The 20,103-nt window shown below is 52.2% G+C and overlaps 1 protein-coding gene across 1 annotated transcript in view; it reads left to right on the top strand.

Annotated features, from left to right (window-relative positions):
* Positions 1–19,981, top strand: part of LOC310882604 (arf-GAP with SH3 domain, ANK repeat and PH domain-containing protein 1-like) — a 26,948-nt gene extending 6,967 nt beyond the window's left edge. Inside the window, exons 4-25 of the mRNA XM_083801566.1 lie at positions 1,860–1,909; positions 2,021–2,150; positions 2,625–2,710; positions 3,145–3,220; positions 4,568–4,654; positions 4,790–4,890; positions 6,054–6,123; positions 6,586–6,673; positions 7,088–7,136; positions 7,442–7,605; positions 7,741–7,874; positions 8,434–8,525; positions 10,352–10,529; positions 11,400–11,485; positions 11,824–11,939; positions 13,351–13,418; positions 13,883–13,990; positions 14,140–14,344; positions 14,977–15,153; positions 15,606–15,751; positions 16,623–16,745; positions 18,027–19,981. Coding sequence (XP_083657692.1) covers positions 1,860–1,909; positions 2,021–2,150; positions 2,625–2,710; positions 3,145–3,220; positions 4,568–4,654; positions 4,790–4,890; positions 6,054–6,123; positions 6,586–6,673; positions 7,088–7,136; positions 7,442–7,605; positions 7,741–7,874; positions 8,434–8,525; positions 10,352–10,529; positions 11,400–11,485; positions 11,824–11,939; positions 13,351–13,418; positions 13,883–13,990; positions 14,140–14,344; positions 14,977–15,153; positions 15,606–15,751; positions 16,623–16,745; positions 18,027–18,101 — 2,409 coding nt within the window. The 3' untranslated portion in view covers positions 18,102–19,981. The remainder of the gene's footprint in view (positions 1–1,859; positions 1,910–2,020; positions 2,151–2,624; positions 2,711–3,144; positions 3,221–4,567; positions 4,655–4,789; positions 4,891–6,053; positions 6,124–6,585; positions 6,674–7,087; positions 7,137–7,441; positions 7,606–7,740; positions 7,875–8,433; positions 8,526–10,351; positions 10,530–11,399; positions 11,486–11,823; positions 11,940–13,350; positions 13,419–13,882; positions 13,991–14,139; positions 14,345–14,976; positions 15,154–15,605; positions 15,752–16,622; positions 16,746–18,026) is intronic.
* Positions 19,982–20,103: the final 122 nt, after the last annotated feature.

The raw sequence follows: 20,103 nt of genomic DNA, 5'->3' as shown, positions 1-20,103 counted from the left end.
TGTTTGTGTGACTCTGACTGTGCGTGTGTGTATCTACCAGCTGCACATACGTGTCAGGAACTGCAGAGTAGCAGGTGCTAAAGTGAACATGGAATTTCTGCAACATACAGATACGAGAGAGCTTCTCAGTGCTCATCAACGTAGATTTTAGGAAAAGCATCAAACATATTTAATTTTTGCTTTTCTTTCAACCAATGGGAAGGTCGTCATGGACCTTGGTAAGTTTGTGTGCATTATTTCTACCACAAAGTCCCTGTGACTGTACTTAGGCTGTCACCCCTGCATGACTGTCCCTGCAAACATGGTATATATTTGAAATGGTAAAGCAATTAATTATCAACTAACATACACACAAGATTGCTAGGATTTAATGAGCAACTAGGGTAAGCATGAATGCACTCAGCTCTACGATGAGGCCCCCATGCTGGCTGGGCAGACCAGCTCAGGAGGAGCAGGGGCAGTGCTGCTGCTCCCTGGAGCAGATCCATGCTATTGCTCCAGTGCCATCTTCCACCGCACCTGCAGATACTCTGACAAGCATCCCATGTTTTCTTCTCCATATTTTTTCCTTTTTTTTTTCTCTCTAATTACTAAATATTGAAACAAACCTTTAGGCATCCCATTGGGAGCTAGTGCTATACGGGAGCATCAAAATGGAAGGAGAGAGCAAATTCTGGAACTTCTAACATGTAGTATGATAAAAGAATATAAAATGTGAAGGAAAAAAGTCTGATATTTACATTAAGGACAATAACAAGAAGGCATTAGAAACCCAGAAAATCATTCAGAGAGAGAGGAATAAAAACAGCTGCCTGCAGGAAGTCATGATTAAGCTGAAGGCATTTTTAATGCGAACCAACAGGAATCACAGCCTGACCTGAATCTGTTTGACATTTTCATTAGAATGGAGACAAACACGAGATCTGCCCGTATAAGGTTCTGCCTTGACATAAAGAAATTTCTCCTTGAGGGTCAGAGAAGCCTTGGGACAAGAAGCCAGAGAGGATGTGGGGTCTCTGTCCCTGGGAGTTTTCAACAACCACCTGGACAAAGCCTGGCCCTAATTCAGTGATGCCCCAGCCTGGAGCAGGAGGCTGGGCTGGAGACCTCCTGAAGTCCCCCCTCCAACCTGGGGGCCTTACCCAGGGGATTTACCCTATCTTTCTGTGAGACAGAGGTCTGCAGAGCAGTAAGCAGTGAGAAAAGAGCAGAGTGTGGCATAAATGCATTTAATGGACAAACGCGGCTGTATATAGCAAGATAGTAAAATCACATGAAGTCAGATGAGAAACAGATCATGAATGGCCTTGTAGCAGCAAGACTAATTCACTATTGAATGAGTACCCAAGGAAGAATCAGAGTCTGACAATGTTGCCAGCTTTAGGTGGGTTTCTGATGTCTTTCTGAGAGGTGGTTTAGTTAAACACAATGTTCTGGCTTCAAAGGCTGAGAATCTGGTTGCTACTTTCTGGCTTGTGTACATGTTAGCAATTCCTTCTGCCCTTAACAATGTGAGTCTGCAAAAGGTTTCATACCCAGGTACTGCTGTGCACATCCCTATGTGATGCACGTGTGTGTGATGTATGTTTTGGAGGCTATGCGTCTGTGTATTTGCATGCGTATTTGTGTGGGTGCAAGCATATGCCTGTGAGTGACCTGCACTGGTGAGTGCACTTGTTCACTGCACATGTAGCAGAGGTGAGGACACCTTCCTGGGGAGGGACAGTCCTGTGGACACCCATGTCTTGGGTCTGTGGGGCCTTACTGCCAGGGTGACCTTGTGGGAATGCAGCATGCTCAGGGTGAGCAAGGGTCTGTCCTGATCATAGTCATCAAACAGTACCTTTGGCTATTTCTAGGAGTTCAAGAAGCCCTTTGAGAAGGCCTGCAAAGACTATGAGAGCAAACTGTAAGTTGTCAGGCTTCCTTGCCCTGAGATGTGGACCTGGAGGCTTGTTTTTGGCTGCTTTCACCAGAGAGCAGTCAGACAGAGCCTTTCAGGTGTCTCTCTTTCCTTGAGCACGAGGATCGAGAAAGAGAAGCGTGAGCTGGCAAAGCAGCATGGCATGGTGCGGAGTGAGGTGAGCAGCGGGGAGATTGCTGAGGAGATGGAGAAGGAGCGCAGGACCTTCCAGTTAAACATGTGTGAGGTAAGGACAGGGACAGGACAGGTGGGAGCAGCTGGGGCATGGCACAGACCCCACAAGTCTGTCTGGCTCCTCTCTGCCCTAGTTCTTTGTGGTCTGCCCACATGGTCCCTCAGTTGGAGAGCTGCCTGGGTTGCAGTAGGCTCAAGCCAACCTTGGATAGGGGCTGATCAAGGAGTTTAGATGAAGCATGAGCCTGTATTAACCTGGCAGTAGAGATACAACTGCACCCACCACGGGTCCATCGCTCTCTTGGACAGATCAGAGCACTCATGTTCATGGGCCCTGCCTGCCACCAACTTCTCACCCCAGAAAAGCCACACGAGCTGCTCCCATCAGGGCCTGACCACCAGGAAGAGCCACAACACACTGCTCTTCACTGGTAATGGGGGGTGGGGGGGTGGGCATAAAGAAAAGCACGTGAAAGGCATTTCTCTCTAAGCTACACCTTCAGTCGCTGTGTCCTTTTCCCTTCAGTATCTAATCAAAGTGAATGAGATCAAAACCAAGAAAGGGATCGACTTGCTGCAAAACCACATCAAGCACTGCAGCTCACAGTTCAAGTAAGTTGACTGTCAACCTGCCTTCACTCCCCTTCACTCCAGAAGTGCTGGTTTTAGAGGGAATCTGGGAGGTGGTTTAATTTGCAGGACCTAGAGGTCTTGCAGTTGACTTGGCCTATTCTCTAACATGCCAAAAATCCTCTTCTCCTGGAGGTGGTGGAGACAAGGATCTCAATGGTGTGTGTCTACTCTCTTTAGTCTGACATACTTCATATGACAATATAGGACAGACAGCAGGCAACTTTCACTGAAATCTGGGATGTGAAGAAGACAGTGCTGAGCACTCTCCCTGAATTTAACTGCTTCAAAGTATATTTAATAAGAAAGCTTTTTTTTGACAATGAAACAAAAGCTTGGGAGAGCCCAGTGCTGGCTTTACAGCCAGCACTAAGAGCAGGATTTCAGACTGCTCTTACATTAGCCTCTCCTCTCAGTTTTTTCCAGGAATGTTTAACTGCAACAGCAAAACTGAAGAATTTTACAGATGAGCTCATTCCAGAGCTGCAGAATGTGAGTATTCATTTGAGGTTGGGTGCATCAAGGGGGCGCAGGCTGGAGAGCGGGGATGTCTGCCCCAGGCCCTCCTCTTCCTTTGCAAAAGCAGATCTGGGGACTTTCTCATCTGTCGTCATTTCCTGAGCCTGCAATGTGTAATGTGACCCTTTGAGGGGAAATGCAGCCATCACTGGGAGTGGGAAAGTTTTGGTGTCATACCCCAGGGCACAGAATAATATTAAGAAGAAACATAGAACTGGATACCAGAGGCACTGATGTATTCAACTGTCATAGCTGCTCTTCAGGCTTTCAGGTTTCTCATTTGTGCTCCTGGCTTTCCTGCCCATTGCTACTAACTGAAGCTTGTCATGCTCTTTGTTGGGGGCTTTGTCTTGCTGGAGAGAAGTTCTCACAGGGCTGTGTAAGCCTTGTGACCTTTAGCTTTTGACTTTGGGCTCTGGCAGCCATACATGGCCAGGAGACAGGAAGAGGTTTTTCAAAATGGCAGAGCCTATGGTGGGATTTCAGAGCCTGAACACTGTGGGTACCAAGTCCCTCAAGTGCTGCAGAAGGTTTATGTTAGCATTTCTAGACCTGAGATCTAGTTTGCCTTGCTCCTCCTTTTCCAAACCTCCTCATAAGTCATGATTTGCAGGGGCCTGGGATATGATCCTCACCCACAGACTGTGACAGTGTTATTTGTAGTCATTTCCCTGATCCTGTAGTGCTGCTCTCCTCTGGGCAACTGCCATTTTTCTAGGGGAATTATCCTGCTTGTTCCATAATGTAATCATTCATATTGAAATTAAAATTCATCATTTAAATAACAAAAAGAGAGGATGTGCCACCCTGAAGCGAGGTAACCGAGCACAGCAAACAGCATCTTCTGGGTCCTTCATGCAGACCAAACACCAGGCTCCATTTCAGGGCCATAGTCCTGTACCAAGATCCCTGGTGGAAATTAACTTTTTGATGGCTTGGTGACTTTTTAATTACTGACACTACCAAACTGGAGGAAGAAAAAAAAAAACAAACAAACCCTACAGCGTCCTTCAAGCTGTTGGTTGTTTTTGCACCATGGGGAGCTTTGGACTGTTGTTTTCTCAGAAAATAACACGGTGGCTAAAGTGCAGATTGCTCTTGCCATGGTCCCTGGTTGCCTGGGGACGTGCCTGCTCCCTCACAGAAGTTTCTGTTGAAGAGCTTTGTGCACAAGCACCACAGCATTGCAGGGGAGGAGCGGCCACCTCCCACCTCAGGAACGGGGCTCGCAATGGACCTGGGGAAGTGACAGGGGCTGAGGTGCACGGGGCTCTCCTCCTCCTCCTGTGTGAGCTCTCGCTGTGTTTTGGTACCCTGCAGCTGAAGACCAGGCAGGACGAGGAGAAGAAGCAGCTCTGTGCCCTTCGGGATCAGCTGAAGGCAGCATTGCAGCTGGAGCAGAAGGAGGTAAAGCCAGATCCTTCTCCCCGGGGGAACACCCTCACAGGGCGCCGGTTACCCTGTCACTCCTTCCCTCCCACCCGAAGCAGCCCCAGCTGCCTTCTGGTGTCACCCCGGCTGCTATTCCTCTCCTTCTGCCAGGACACTGGGAGCAAGCAAGCAGGGTACAACATGCACCAGCTGCAAGGGAACAAGCAGTACGGCACAGAGAAGACAGGGACCCTCTTTAAGAAAAGCGATGGGTGAGTTGGGATTCAGCGTGTCTCTTATGGTTGTACTTTGGTCCTTTGTGGCCAGCACAGGGCTCACCCAGCCCAACCTCCTCTTCTGGAGTGGTAGCAAGGGCAGAGGAGCAGGACGAGCTGCATGAAGGTGTGCTTGGCGCTGTCCCAGTCTCCCGCAGCTTTCTACACAGGGCTGCGGGCAGCTAGTGTTCATCCCATGGCCCTCAGGGCATTTCTCTCGTGTGAAACTACCTAGTGCCCTCTGAAGCTCCTCATGGATGGGATGAGGACTTATACACAGGCTGGGTGAAGTTTTCTACTCTTTCACATGCCTGCCTCCCAGCCCTGACACGTCCTTTGCTTTTCCAACCCTCAGACCCCACAGATCAGTACTGGGCTCAGCTTCCTGTGTGAGATTTAGGGGAAGGAACACAAATGAGGTGTGGCTTACCAGCAGCGCAGATCAGTGCCACCTTGGAGATGGCATCAAGGGCCACAGGAGAAAGACAGCAGGGAACTGAGGTTTCCCTTGTGCTGCTTCAGATCTGTCCTGTGCCCATGTCCAGGAGTCAGATCATGAGCTCCACTGTCATTGAAGAGAGGATCTCCAACCGGTGTATGGGAGCCTGAGGGCTGGGAATCACAGGAGACATGCACTGGGAGATGAGCAGTCCTGGGAAGGGTCTTGAATGGTCCTAGATTAACCTGAAACTGGACAGAAAATAATGAACTGAAGCTCAGGAGTCCACTTCACTGCAGGTTGAAGTTCAGTCTCTCCCCCTTTTTGGGTGTATCTCTTCCATCCTTCTCCCATTTATAGTCTTGGAGGTGTTAGGAGCAGCTTGGAGGTAACAGTCCTGGCTGTTTGCTGGGGACACATGCAAAGGTCTGCGTGCTCTGTAGCAGGACCTGCTGCTCCAAGCAATGCTCTGTGTCCACATTGCCTCTGCCGCAGCTATTACCCATCTGTACAAGCCTGTTCTTATGCCATATGATGGGCCCTTCTCAGTTCAAAGCAGACCAAGAATGACAGACTCTGTGACAGTATGGACAGGATGGCTGATGAGAGCCATGTCCCCACTCTGTCCCTTGCACAGCTCACCAGCACTCCTGCATGGCATGATCTGCTCCTCTGCCTGGTGGGTTTGTGTCCTCTCATCCCACCCTCTGCTCATTTCCAGGCTGAGAAAAGTCTGGCAGAAGAGGAAATGCACCATCAGGAATGGCTACCTGACCATCTCTCACAGCACGGTAGGAACTGGTTCTTCCACCCTGCTCTGCTCCTGCCTGGGAGCTGCGCCTGCCCCTGCTGGGTCAGCTGAGCCCCTGCCGCCCACCACTCCAGTGGCTTCTGGGGACCCAGCAGAGCCCTTGTGCCTGGCACTTGCACTGCTTGTCTGCCCTGCCGAAGCAGACTTCCCACTGAGATTTGAGTCCCTGTGACCCAAGGGACAAACATGGGAGGCCCTCACTTGCCTGTGTGCATGGAGGGAGTGAGCCTGAGGACCAGGCACCCCCAGGCTGTTGGGACCAGGCTGTTGGGAAAGAAAAGGTCCACTTTGCTGCTTCTTGCATTACTCCTGAAAGCAGAGTCAAGGATGAAGTGCTGGGGGCAAGGCAGGTCCATGGCTCTGGAGCCAGGTGACGATTGCCACTGCTGGGCCACCACCATTTGATGCCATGAGGCCTGAGTCTTCCTTGCTCTACTCATAGCCCAACCGCCCGCCAGCCAAATTGAACCTACTGACCTGCCAGGTGAAGCCGAATGTGGATGACAAGAAATGCTTTGATCTGGTTTCACGTGAGTGCTGGCGCCTGTCCCATGGCTTCTCCAGAAAGTGCCCAGAGGGTGGTGGTGCTTCGGGTTCAGAGAGTGAGTGCAGGCAGGGAGGAAGGGAAGCTCTCAGCTTTGGGTCAGCTGGGAAGTTGTGGTGGGGGGCAGCTGTGCTCAGAGGCAGCAAAGAACAGACGGGACATGAGACGGGCATTGCAGCAGTGTGTGTGTGTGTGTGTGTGTGGACTGCAAGAGCACAGTTCCCGTGCACCATCTTAGCCAACACCAGCATCCCTCTACCCCAACATGGGAGCAGGTCCCTTTGCTGGGGGAGCATCATGGAGGGGCCAGGTGGGAAGGAGGTGGCTGTCACCCCGCCGAGCCTGGTGGGCAGGATGGGTGAGCGCAGTGCCCAGAGAAGCACGGCTCTGTGTGTTTCAGACAACCGCACGTATCGCTTCCTGGCGGAGGATGAGCAGGACTGTGTCGCGTAAGTACCGCCAGCAAAGAGCAGCTCAGTGGCAAACAAAAAATGCTTGTCTGTCTGCCGATGGGGAGCCAGCTCTTCAGCTAATTAAACAGATCACTGCTGCCCTTGTTTGATGCCCTTCCCATCCTTGCTGTGTCCTGATTGCTTTGGGGGCTGGCAGCGAGCGGGTCATGGGGCCCCACAAAGTTTTCTGGCACCATTTTTCTGCTGGAGTCCTGTGCAGAAGCTTTGTGCTTGGTGGCTCCATGCAGAGCCAGGCTCTCCCCTGCGGGGCCCCACTCCTAAGCCACTTTCTGCCCACGCAGCTGGGTGTCTGTCCTCAGCAACAGCAAGGAGGAGGCGCTGAACGTGGCCTTCAGCAAGGCGCAGGGCAGAGGGGAGAGCAGCAGGGAGGAGCTGACCCGGGCCATCATCAAGGAGGTCAGAGGCATGCCTGGGAACAGGGAGTGCTGTGACTGCTCAGCACCGGGTGAGAGCCAGCTGTTTGCCTTCCCTCCATGCTCCAGCATCTCTCTGCTGCTGGTCCTGCTGTGCAGCTTGTGCCCTAAGCAGTGGGGATGAGAGGCAGGAAATGGGCGTGAACCCAGCAGTGTTGTCTCTGCAGATCCCACCTGGCTCTCCATTAACTTGGGCATCCTGATCTGCATTGAGTGCTCTGGGATTCACAGAGAGATGGGTGTGCATGTCTCCCGCATCCAGTCACTGTCTTTGGACAAGCTGGCAACCTCTGAATTGCTGGTAGGATGCTGCTGGTGTGCTCTGTCCACTGGCCTTCTCATTCTTCTGCTGTGGTCTTTCTGAAACCAACTTAACTCTGCGGGGTTTCCCCCCCCTCTTAAGCTGGCCCATACCAAGCTGTAATGCCTGGAGTTTCATGGTTACTGTGGTAGGAACTGTTATCTTCAAGAAGAAGAGGAGAGTGTCACTTCGCTGTTCTTGGGTCACCCATCTCCCCCAGCTATGTCCCATGGTGCAGGGCAGGACCAAGCCCAAATTGGGATAGAGCAGTGTGGGGTGGACAGGGGCTGGAGGCTTTGCATGGTGCCGTTTTAGTTTTGGGACCATTGCATGCTCAGATCCAAGCCTAGGGCTCAGCTCTGTGGTTGTACTGCTGGAGCGGGGAGATATCGGCAGTAGGAGTCAGGACAGAGCCTCTGGCTGTTGGACACAAACATCCCCACACCCATTGACATCCCCCATACCCGGCCAGCATCTCAGCCCCAAGCTTCCTCTCCTGCTGCCACACCTGTAGTGCTGCTGCATGTCCCATGTCACCTCTAGCTGGGCTGTTTTGCAGCTGGCAAGGAACATCAGCAACGCTGGCTTCAATGACATCATGGAAGCGAATCTTTCCAGCTTCTCCGCCAAGCCTGTGGTGCACAGTGACATGTGAGTTGCTCTGCAAGAGCTGGTATTTGTGGGCATGTTCTGCGGTCCTGCTTGCTCCCCGCAGTGACCAGGCACGTAGCACCACCCGATCTCCTCCCCAGACTGTAACTTCTCTTTAGAAGCAATTTCATCAAGCCCAGCAGGAAAGGTTTGATAAAAGAGAGTGGAGGAGTGAGGAAGAGCCAGCAGGATAAGAGCCAGGATTGAGACAAAGCTGGAAAGGCAAGAAGAGAAACCAAAAGTGGAGCTGCCAAGCAGGACAGCTCTGTGGCTGTGCACATTGGTAGGGAGGATGGCCCTCCCACCCCAGGTGGGAGGGTGGAGTGGGACAGGGGACTGTGACTTACCTGGTGCAGTGCAGTTCTCCACATGCAGTAGCTGGGACCCAGCGTCAGTGGGCTCAGTGTAGTCATCAACCAAGGGAGGAGAGATGGTGAGAAAATGAATGGTGGGCATCATGATGTGCGTGGCCAAGTTACTTGTGATGGAAGTGCAGAGAGATGCAAACCTGGTCAGAATTCCAGTCTGCACTAGGTGCCTGTGTCTTTCACTGAGGTGGTGGGGTTGTATCTGTCCTTGTGTTTGCTGTGGATGCAGGCCACAAAAATCTTCTTCTGAGCCTTTTCTAAGGTAACGTAGCGGTAGCAGAGTTGCCTGTCCTCCTGATTCTGCATGGTTAGAAGAAGGATATTTGGCTCGAAGGGACCTGAACTGGTTTGTTAAAGGAGGAGAGGAAGGCACATCATTCCTCCTGGGCCTTTTGCACCAGGGCTGCAGGAGTGATTGAGGCAGGAGAGCAGCAAGAGGCCATAATTCACATTTGGCAGAGAGCAGAGCTGGTAGCTGTAGGTACTCTCAGGAGACATGAGCTCAGTCCCCTTGTCCTTCAGCTTCGAATGCCCCAGCTTTTAGGAGAGGACAGGGGAGAGCTTGGGTGGTGGCTGGTTCCAGCAGTAGCTGAGGGCTTCTCCAGGGCTTAGTGCCGCAAATCTGAGCTTCAGCAGAGCTCTTGGGGGAAAGCCATAGCTGGGGTTATCAGGGCTGAGGGGACTTTCAGGAGGGTGGAGAGGCAGACCAGGCACAATCCAGGTCCATTCCAGGTGTGTAAGGCCCAACTAGGGCACCTTTTAGACAGCATGGATCTACACTGCAGTAAATAGATGAGCAAGAATTGGGCACTTGGCTGGCAGAGAGCAGGGAGAACCAGAAAATGCAACTGCGAGAGTGGGGTCAGGGTTGCCAGGTCCAGCCTTGGACTTGGCTGCTAAGAAAACAAGCTGTATGCAGTAATAATAATTTAGCCCTTCTGCGATCACCTTTTCTGTTGGGAGCGCTCCAGTGCCCCTGGGTCACACCTGCTGCCCCCCAGATCCTCTGGCTGGTCACTGCTTCTGCTGCTCTTGCACCCTCCATCTGGGCAGCTTGCTTGGCCAGTCCTCCTCCAGAAGCCATTCCCGATCCTTGGGTACTCTTTCCCAGTTCACACCTGGTGCTTCCCCAGCACCTCATTGTCAGGGAGCTGAGCCCAGTGCAGAGCTCTTCTCTGCTTGGAGAAGAGGCGATGGAGGGGTCTGGAAGTGCTGAGTGCCCGGGAGAGTGGGAGATGAACTGATGCTTCCCTGTCCCTCCCAGCAAGACCTCAGATCATTGGAGGAAGGTGGTGGGAGCCCTGCTAGAAGCAAGGACAGGAAAGGTGCTACATTGCCTGGCAGATCTGCAGGAGGGAGAGGGAGAGCAGCTGGAGCAGCAGGAGAGGAGGGAACACCCCTGGATGCTCAAGGGGTCACCCCAGGGCTCCTAACTCTCACTTGGCTGGTCTCTGCCAGGGCCTTTCGGAAAAATTTCATCATTTCCAAGTATGTTGAGAAGAAATATGCCAAGAGGAGCCCTGCTGCTCAGTGCCCAAGCCTCCCAGAAGCCGTCAAGAATAAGGACGTATTTTCTTTACTCCAAGCTTATGCAGAGAACATGGATTTGAGCGAGCCTGTGCAGGCACCTCTGCAGGTATGGCACCTGGTGGATGGTACCATCATCAGAGGAACAAGACAAGGGACATCCACAAGGGGCTCCTACAGGCAGCTTGTGCAATCTGGGGCTGTGGGGAGCCTGAGCCCTTGGAGCAGACCCAAGTAGCTTCTACCCACAGAAGGCAGTGGGATGTTTCGGGGGTGTTTGGAAATGTTTTGTCAGGTTCTTTGCCAAAAGAACCCACAGAGTGAGGAACGCCATGGCAGAGGGGGGTTTTCTCAGTTGCTGTGCCATCTTCTTTCCCAGCAAGGACACCAGTGGGTGTTCTCCCAAGTATAACTGAAGGAGCAAAATGCTGCCATGAACAAGAATGGGATGTCTTAGGACAAACTGGCAGGCAAGGAGCAGCTCCACAGGGAGCAGCTGTTATGCACCCTGAAATCATGACCTCGATGAAAGTCTGCTGCTGGCCTGGGGGGAAAAAAAAGTTACCTTTGGTTGCTGTTTCTAAATGTGAAAAGGGATGGATTCTTCATGAAGAATAGATTCTTCATGAAGCCAACACAAATATATAATAAAGATGCCAGGTAAAGGGCAGATGTTTAGAAAATGAGTAGCTAAGCCTCTGAGAAAAATGAGCAAGCTACACAGAGGACAAAGAAAAGGTGAGAGTGTGATTAGAAAAACCTTTCTGGAGAAACATGGCTCTATAGCTCCACATGTTTACTCAGTTCACATGAGCCTTGGTGGGCATGGCTCCAAAGAGAGACAAGTAAAACCTGTTTCTGTTCACCTGTCAGGGATTTTAATTGTGTAAAGAACAGTTCTTGAAGGACAGAGCTCTTCTCTGGGATGCCAGCGTTGGCAGACCCAGCCTGTTTTTTGCTGCTTCTGTCTTGGTTACAGGAACCTGGGGAGACCATTCTCCACCTGGCAGTGCTGTTGTCTGACCAAACCTCATTGCATATCGTTGATTTTCTTGTCCAGAACAGGTAAGCTCAAGACACCCAGTCAGCTTGTCATGACTAAGCCAGTGCTAGTGAAAGGTGCAAAACTCATGGGCTTCTCCAAAATGCTCCCAAAGAAGAGAAGAAGCACCAGGGAAGGCCTCCCAGCAAATGTGCCATGGGGTGGACTTGGGGTAACCATCCCTAGATCAGAGGGGCCTTACCTTCCCTCATGTCCTCTGGGTTGAGGTACAACAGTGGCAGTGACCGCCTCTTCTCAAGCACTCTCCAGGAGACCTGGGAAGAATGATGTGTAGGCCAGCATGTGGCTGGGGCCAGCAGCTCTCCTCAGATTTGCTGACAATATCCACCTTTTGCTGCAGCGGGAGCCTAGAAAAGCAGACTGTGGTGGGGAACACGCCACTTCACTACTGCTGCACTCACAACAAACCCGAGTGTCTCAAACTGCTGCTGAAGGCCAAAGCCAGTATTGCCATCGGTGAGTGGCCATGGGATCCCTAAGTCTTCTAACTCTTCTCTGCAAATACCACCCTGACCTTGCTGGAGCGCTCAACAGGACTAGTCTGAGGCTGGGGAGATTTGGGAGAGGCCAGTTAGTGATGGTGTTGTGGGGACCCTGCCCGTGGGCTGACAGGCACTTAGCTTTCATTTTCAGAGCCAACCCTGCAATGCTGGAGAGCAGGTAGGAGGGCTGCCAAAACGCAGGTGCCCTGGAGCCCAGGTCACAGGTTCTGTCATTTATAGTGCCTATGAATGGCCTCTTCACAACACAGAAGTGAACTTTTAAGCTGGGATCCTGGGTGACATGGGAAGTCACAAATGTTTTTACCATCTGGTACCAGCTGAGTGGGTGGGTGCGCTGAGCCATGCTTCCTGGGCACTCCTGAGATGTGCCCATTTCCCACAAGGGCGGAGAGACCACCATGATGGGGTAGTGGACATGGGTGTGTGTCTCTGCAGTCACACAGTGGTTTGGCAGCCAAATTTCTCACTGCCTCAGCCAAGGAAGAAGCAGAGGTGCCTGACCCGTCTTCACTGACTCTCTAGGTACCTGAAGCAGCCGGTGCAGACTCTGCTACTGGTTTGGGGGGTGCTCCTTGGTCCCTTAGGGTGCAGAACCCTTGCCCTTCCCCTTCTCCAGGTTTCCCATAGCTGCCCACCCCTTCTCAGCCAGCCCCATGCCACAGCTCCACAGAGAGGGGCCTAAAATGAAACCGAAGTAAAATGGTTGTCAGCGTTTGCACTCATACCCACACTCACAGGCATGGTGTTTCCTGGCGGCCTGTCCATCCAGCAGGCATGAGGACACACAAACCAGGTCTGCCCAAAGCTTCCTGCAAGTGACTCAGAGGACAAGGGGTGCCAAATATGGAGACCTCCTTGGACTGCTGGCTGTGGGACTTTGGTTTTGTAGCACTTTTGGTCACTGCTCTGGCAGTGACTGTGCTCTTCTGTCCCTCTATCATGTCCCATCTCCGTAAACCATCAGGATTTACTCACAGTCCTTTCTCTCCTTATCTGTGTGTCTCATTGCTCCTTCCCTCTTCTTCATCTTCCCATCACCATCTGTTAATGGCTTGAGTCTTTGTTTCAGTCTGGGTTTAGGCTGTCCCTTCTCTTCAGATGATTTTCCCTGTACTTGTTTGTCCCCAGAAACAGCATGTAGATGTGATGGGATCTGAAGGATCTGTTGATCTTGGTGCCATCAGCACCTCACTCAGCCCCTCTAAGGGTCTCTTCCTGCTTCTGGGGCTCCTGAACTGGACATGTCCTCTCCTCCTTCCCCCGTGACTGTAACATTTCTGCTGCAAGTCTCCACAGGCTCCCTGCATGCAGCACTGCCCTTCACTTCCCTCAAAAAGGTTCAAGGTTGCCCTTTCTCCCCACAGCTAACAAAGCAGGAGAGACAGCCCTGGACATTGCCCGGAGGACAAGACATCCCCAGTGTGAATTGCTGGTAGGACATGGTGTCTCAGCCCCTGGTTTTGGGGCACATGCTGGCGGCAGAGCATGGCTGGGAAAGACACTGCATGGATGCTTGGCGCAGGGCCACCCACATCCTTCAGCATCTCCACTGCTGGTGTGGGACACAGAGGAGGGTGCCAAGGGGTCTGGCAAGTGCTGGCACCGCTGGTGAGGGGTCCCTCAGGGCTGGGCAGTTTCAGACAGGCCAGGCAGTGGGACCTGAAGCTGTACTAAGCCATATGGGGTGAGAGCATCTCCTTGGCAAGTCCAAGCCCTGCTTTGGCCATATCCCAACAAGTATGTCTGGAGACCTTTGCAAAATCCCCGGCCTGCTGGATGGGAAGCACCACTCACAGCTTGCAGTTGTTTTCTGGATAATCAAAGTGTCGGTCAGGGATGGGGCTGGTGTGGCAGGACAGGGCTGCTGGGTCCTCAAGGGACTCCTCATTGCCCCAGCTGTTGCAGGCCCAGAACAACCAGTTCAACCCGCGCGTCGATGTAGAGTATGAGTGGTGGCTGGGCCAAGACGACATGTATGAGAGCGATGAAGACCTGGATGAGAAGGTGAGGCCCCTCCATGGGCCTGAAACTCTGGAGGACTCAGGTCTATGCATGCCACCACAGGCCCTGCTCCCACCACACTGGAGCGGGTGCTCCTGTTCTGGCCGATCACCCTTGCCACATGCACTAACTTATGAATATCTGTTTCCCAGCTGGGTCTTGTGAAGAGGGGGTCTGCCCATCCCCAGAGCTGCTGCCACCCCCCTGCCACTGCCTCCAGGCCGGAAGCAGCAGGGCCAGTGCCCCAGGGGAGGCGGCTGGACATCTACGCCCTGCCAGACACCCACCTCCACAGCCTGGACATGCCACCAGCACTCTCCTACCTGCCTTCATTCCCACCCCAGCGGGCAAAGTCAGGTGAGATCCTGCGTAGGGTGGTGGGGTGAGCTGCTGGAGCCCATGCAGCCTGGTTCCATCAGCAAAAGATGGGACCCTAATGAGATGTGAGGGGCTGTCTAGTGCCATAGGATGCCCATCTGTCCTCTTCTCCTTGAGGAAGGAAGGCTGGCTTGTGCTGGCTGGTTTTTCCTAACACTGAGCCCCACTTTGAGGAACAGCATGGTGTATCCTTACCCTTGGTGCGTTCCTGAGTGCTGCTGCTGTTGGGAAAGGCAGAGATGAGCATATTTAGAGACATGGCTGGGAAGGAAAAGCTGCCAGTAGAAACATCAGCATTCCAGTTCTGCTCCTAAGTAAGATGGGATCCTGCTGCCCTTGCCCATTGTTTCCATGGTGTGTCCCAGCTCTGAGAGCTGGAGCTCCCCAGTTCCTCAAGCTGTCCTGCTTTCTGGGAGACTTGCCAAGTCCTGCCTGACCTCCCCTCCATCTGTCCGAACTGTGGCTCCAACCTCACAAATTTCTCAAGTCAGACCTGCAAGCAGAGAAATGACTATTCCTGTTGATGCATTTGTGCAAATTTTCCCCCAGAGCTTTGCTCCCAGGAGCTCTGCTTGCTGCTGACCCATGATCTGTTCTTGCTCCCTTTTTAGCTCCTGAGGGGTCATGTCCTCATCTTCTTACCAGCTCATCCAACTTTGCTGAGGACACACGAACCAGGAGGAGCCCCCCACTGTCTCTCAGCATCAAGCACAAGCGTACATCCTCAGAGCCAGCTCCTTGGGTCCCACTTAGCCCTGAGAAACCAAGTCTTGCCATCCTGGCTTCGGGTAATGAACAGACCAGCCCAGGACGGGCAAGAACAGGCCATGCCATGGGGATTGGCCATGCTGTTTGGCCAGTGGCCCAGCACCTGCTAGATCAGACTGGTCATGGCTTGTTGAGCCAGGGTAGCTTGGGGGCACATTGGAGCTGCACGGCCCAGCTCCCACCACTGCCGGCTCTGCCTGGTGATGCTTTTCCTCACCCCAGACTCCACTCTAAGTCTTTCTGCTTCCTAACCACATCCTCTTCCCCTGCTGCCCTTCTTAACCCCAAACCCAGATCCTGTTTCCCTTCCTGCTTTCCATCTCAGCCGGCTGGGGTACTTTTTCTCACGCTGTGACAAGGAGCAGCACCATGCTGCACAGTGTTGCCCAAGAGTGGTGGTTGCTGTTGTCAACAGGTGTTGTCCACCTGTGTTTAAAGGTGGGAGGATGTGACCACCCTGCTTGTGTTGTAGGTGCCCTGAAGGCCATGGACTGCCTCTACACGCCTGTTCCCAGCAAAGCCGGACAGCCTGGCCCACACCGATCCCTCCAAGAGTCAGAGCCATGTTGTGGACATCCCCCACATGTCCCACCTCCTCTTCCTCGGAGGAGCAGTTTGGTAGGTGGTCATGGGCCAGGATCAGCTTAGCTCAGCTCCCAGGTCTGCCTGCGTTTATCACCTCTGGTTTTGAAGTGAGCTGGAGCTGGTCCCAGCAGCCTCTCCTCCCAGCACCTCTACTGTGCCTCCCTGGCTTTGACATCTCCCCAACAGATGCTGGGAATTATGTGCATGGGAAAGGCAGGTCCCTCCCAATGCACACTTGGACCTACAGAGATTGCTGATATTTACTGCTAACCAAAATCCGCACGATGCTCCAGTGCCTTTTGGGAAAAGCCTTGTCTGTGAATTCAGGTTGTTGGCAGATTAGGGTGCACTTCTGGACAAGGACAAGGGTTCCATGTCCACCCTGGCCCAGCCTCTGTGCCCCAGGGGACACCCTTCTCCCCAGCCCTTTCATTAGGGGGACCTTGCTTGGGTTGCTTGGGCTTGGGTTGTGCTGAGCAGCACCCCTGCCTCCTTGCACAGAGCTGCTCTGGGAACCGGGGCCCCAAACAGTGTGTCCACTAGTGCCACAGTCCCAGGGAACAGAAGCAGGTGCCTCTGGACAGATGGCCAAGCAGAAAGAAGCCTCGTCTGGAACTCTGTCCCATCTAAACTCCCAGCATGTGCTTGGCCACCTCTGCCCTCCCTCCTTCAGTAAACTTCCCCATCTCTTGAGCTCACTTCTCACACATCTTTGCTGGGGGAGGGTGGGGTAGGATCATGGAGTCATAGAATATCCTGAGTTGGAAGGGACCCACAAGAGTCCTCGAGTCCAACTTCTGGACTCGATCAAGGAGTAAGGCACTAAATTTATTTTACTTGTGTGTGGCAAAGGTGATGGCACAAAGTATGGAGGAGGTTTGACAATGCTCTCTCCTGCTTGCAGAACAAGCTGCTGCTCCGCAGGGTCCGCGCTCTTTATGACTGCAATGCTGACCGGGAAGATGAGCTGACCTTCCGCACAGGCGAGATCATTGTGGTGTCTGAAAAGGAGGACAGCAACTGGTGGGTGAGTGAACCCCATGTGTGCTGAATGGCATTGGGATGCGCACAATTCCCCTCTTCATCCATCTCTTGCCTCTGTCCCAGGACTGTCACACCAGTTATCATTTCCTGCTTTGCTTCTGTCTCTCCATTTTCCATCTTTTCCTTGACACCTGGGCAACCTACTCTGAGATCTCTGCATCCTCACGTCCTGCAAGGACCTCACACCTCTAGTCTGCTCTGCTGCTGGGACAGGTGCCAGCATGTTCCCCTCCCTCTCCTCATGGCCTGGTCGGTCCCCTCACCCTGCAGCAGCTTCCTTGCCCCCCTGCATCCCCAGCCAGCCACCCTCTGTGTGGGCATCAGAGGCTGCTCTCCTATGGGCTGCTGTTGGCCTACTCCAAGGCAGGCAGGTCCTCAGCCCTGATGTGAGGAGAGCATAGGAAGTCTTGCCCAATATCAGGTTGGCTGGCATCGCCAAAACAGGACTTCCTTGCCAGCTGTGGTGGCTTCTGCAGCCTCAGCAGAGCCAAAAGGATCCTGTTGTGTCACAAGTTTCTTGCATACCGGGGGGTTTGTAATCCTGCGAACCGTGAGCTATTTGCCCTTGCTGGCAGCAGCATGGTTCCTCCAGGGCAGGGAGTAGGGTTGGACATGGGTGTAAATGCACACCTCACTTACCCCCTGGGGACTTAAGCAGCAAGCAGTGATTACAGTTGTGGTTTCCTGATCCTTCAAACAATTGCAAACAGCAATTACAGCACTTTAGGAGAAGCAAATTCAAAGGCTTCATTGTTTGTAGCTAATAACTGATAACCCTCATTTAAAAATGACACCTAATTTCTAACCCAAATGTGTCCAAATTCTCCATTCCACCATCAAATATATTTTTATATTGGAGAAGAGCTCTTTCTCCCAGACGTTGATCTGGGTAAGTATTTACAGGCAGTAGTCAAACCTCCTCTTGAGATTCTGCTCCATAAACTATGTAGAAAACTCTTCTGCTCCCTTCTGTAACATCACATTTCACATTTTATACATATTCCATCTGTTTCCATATCTTTCTGTTGCACAGGTGTCTCCGATGCCAGGCTCAGCCCCCCCAGTGCCGCATGGAGACACAGCCTCAGTCCCTCCTCCTGCACGATGGTTCTCTCTGTTCATTCTTCCTTTTCTCCAACCAGCCACAGCCTCCTGCAGAGCACTGTGTTCGGGCAGTGGGGCAGTGTGATAGGCCCAGTTTCTTATTCCCCTGAGAACCCCTGTGCCTGTGCTCACACCTCCTTTTTTTCCTTTCTCCTTGCAGAAAGGCTGGATTGAAGGACAGCCTCACAGGCGAGGTGTCTTCCCTGCTTCCTTCGTTCATGTGCTCAACGAGTAGGAGCCACTTTGATTCAGGAGGGAATATCTGATAAGCCGCTTGAAATGCAACCCTCCCCCAGGACTCCACCCGTGCCTCTGGTCCCAGCATTGCCTCTCCTCCCACAGCCAGCCTGCCCCAGAGCACCCCCTGGCCAACAGCGCTGGGGCCCCAGAGCCCCCAGCGTGCCACAGTTTGAGCAGCCTTTGGGGCTGAGGTGCAAGGCAGCGGGCACAGAACAGGCCACTGTGCTTTCCCCAGGTGTGGAGAAATTGCCTAAAATAACTAGGAAAATTAAACTAATATTCACATTTTAAAGAAGATGTACAGCATTGAAGAAGCTTCCAGGGTGGAGTGTAGCTGCACTACCTAAACGTTCCCTAGGCCTCCAACCTTAGATGCTATCGCACTGGGGAAACCTGGCGCGCTGACTCTAAGGAACAGTACGGAGCGTAGAGCGGAGTGGAGACAGCGCGGCTAGGCTCTGTGACCAGGTGGGGACCCGACTGCTCTTGCGCACACTGAGACCGGTAAACTGCACATTTGCTACCCTGAGCCAATGACCTGTCATATTTTTGACAAAATGCTGTACTCTAGTGCACTTTTGCTCATTATAATATCATTATAATACCAAAACACACCTGCATCCCAAAAGCTACCCGCCTCCAAGGTGCAACCACCCCTCACTGAGCACGCACTCTGAATTTCTCGTAGCCTATACCTTTAAACGAAAGTGAGAAAACTTTTTACCAATCATAACCAAGATATGCTTGAGTAGAGTCACTCAAGCTCCACCTAAAAGAAAATAATATAAATTGGCTTAAGAGAAAGGGGATGTTAGGGAAGATACCATCACGAAGGATACCTTCTGACTTCTGGGATCAGTCGATGGGCTGAGCCTCTCTTCCCCCCCATTGGGATGCCATGGGGTAAGATTTGAACGCTTGGTTATACCAGATGTCTCTGCAGAAACGTAGAAATCTCTATAGAGCCTTTGTGCCTTTTAACGCATTAATAGCCAGGCTGTGTACCTGTGTATTTCATGCATGCTAGCTTGCTTTTGCAGACAATGAATTTATCGCTGGCAATCCAAAGAGCCTGTGTACCTGTTGCTGTAATAAATTGCAATTAATTGCATTGTTCCTAGCCATGATAATTCTCATTGAACGCGACTAGAGTGAGGGTGTTCTATGTTATCTGTGAGCGTGATAGTTCAATACCCTGAAACCCATAACAGTTAATCAGCTATGCCGCTTGACATGACACCAAGCACACTGCCTGTCCCGTGCGCTGACCGCTGTAATGGAAACAATGGTGCTGCAGGGCCATGCTGCTGCCCTGCAGAGCTATTGGGCTGCGAGCAGAGCTGTGCTACTGAGCAAACCCCGGATAGTGACTTTGGCTGAGGATGGGGCACGGCAGGAGCCTTAGAAATTCAAATGAGCTCAGTGGAGCCAGCAGCACTGAGCATTTGTGCTGTCCTCACTGCTTGCACTGGGTTGAGACGGGGAACAAGATAAAGGATGTTGATTCTGTAGGTCTTAGCTAGCACAATTGTATGTTAACAACCCCAAAGATAAGGGCGTAAAAGACTGTATGCATAGATAATAGGACCAGCAAGACCTGACTTGACTGCTGAAGTCTGTCAAAGAAAGGAAAGGTCAGAAGTTTAGCAGCGAGGAAGACTTCTGGCCTTCAAAAAAAGACTACCAGAGTACACCGGACAACCACCCAAGGACTCCAGTACACACGTGAAGAGGGGCGGGAACCTATGTTAATGATTCTTTGGTGATCTGATGAATATGCAAGAAACTTACAGGAAAAAAAAAATGAGTATGTATATATCCCACTAATATAAGCACACTACCAGTACGGTGCAGTAATAAAGAATACCTGCTTAATAACTTTCATAATTGAGTTTTCACTGTGTCAGGGTTTCACTGTTGGTGCTCTGGAAAACCTGCTCTGTGTCAGCTCAGGGCAAGGCTTCAGCAGCGCCCGGCTGCAGGAGTGATGGAGAGGC

The sequence above is a fragment of the Anser anser genome (assembly GCF_964211835.1).
Source record: "Anser anser genome assembly, chromosome: 16".
Taxonomy (NCBI): Eukaryota; Metazoa; Chordata; class Aves; order Anseriformes; family Anatidae; genus Anser; species Anser anser.
This window is presented reverse-complemented; position numbering and strand designations above follow the sequence as displayed.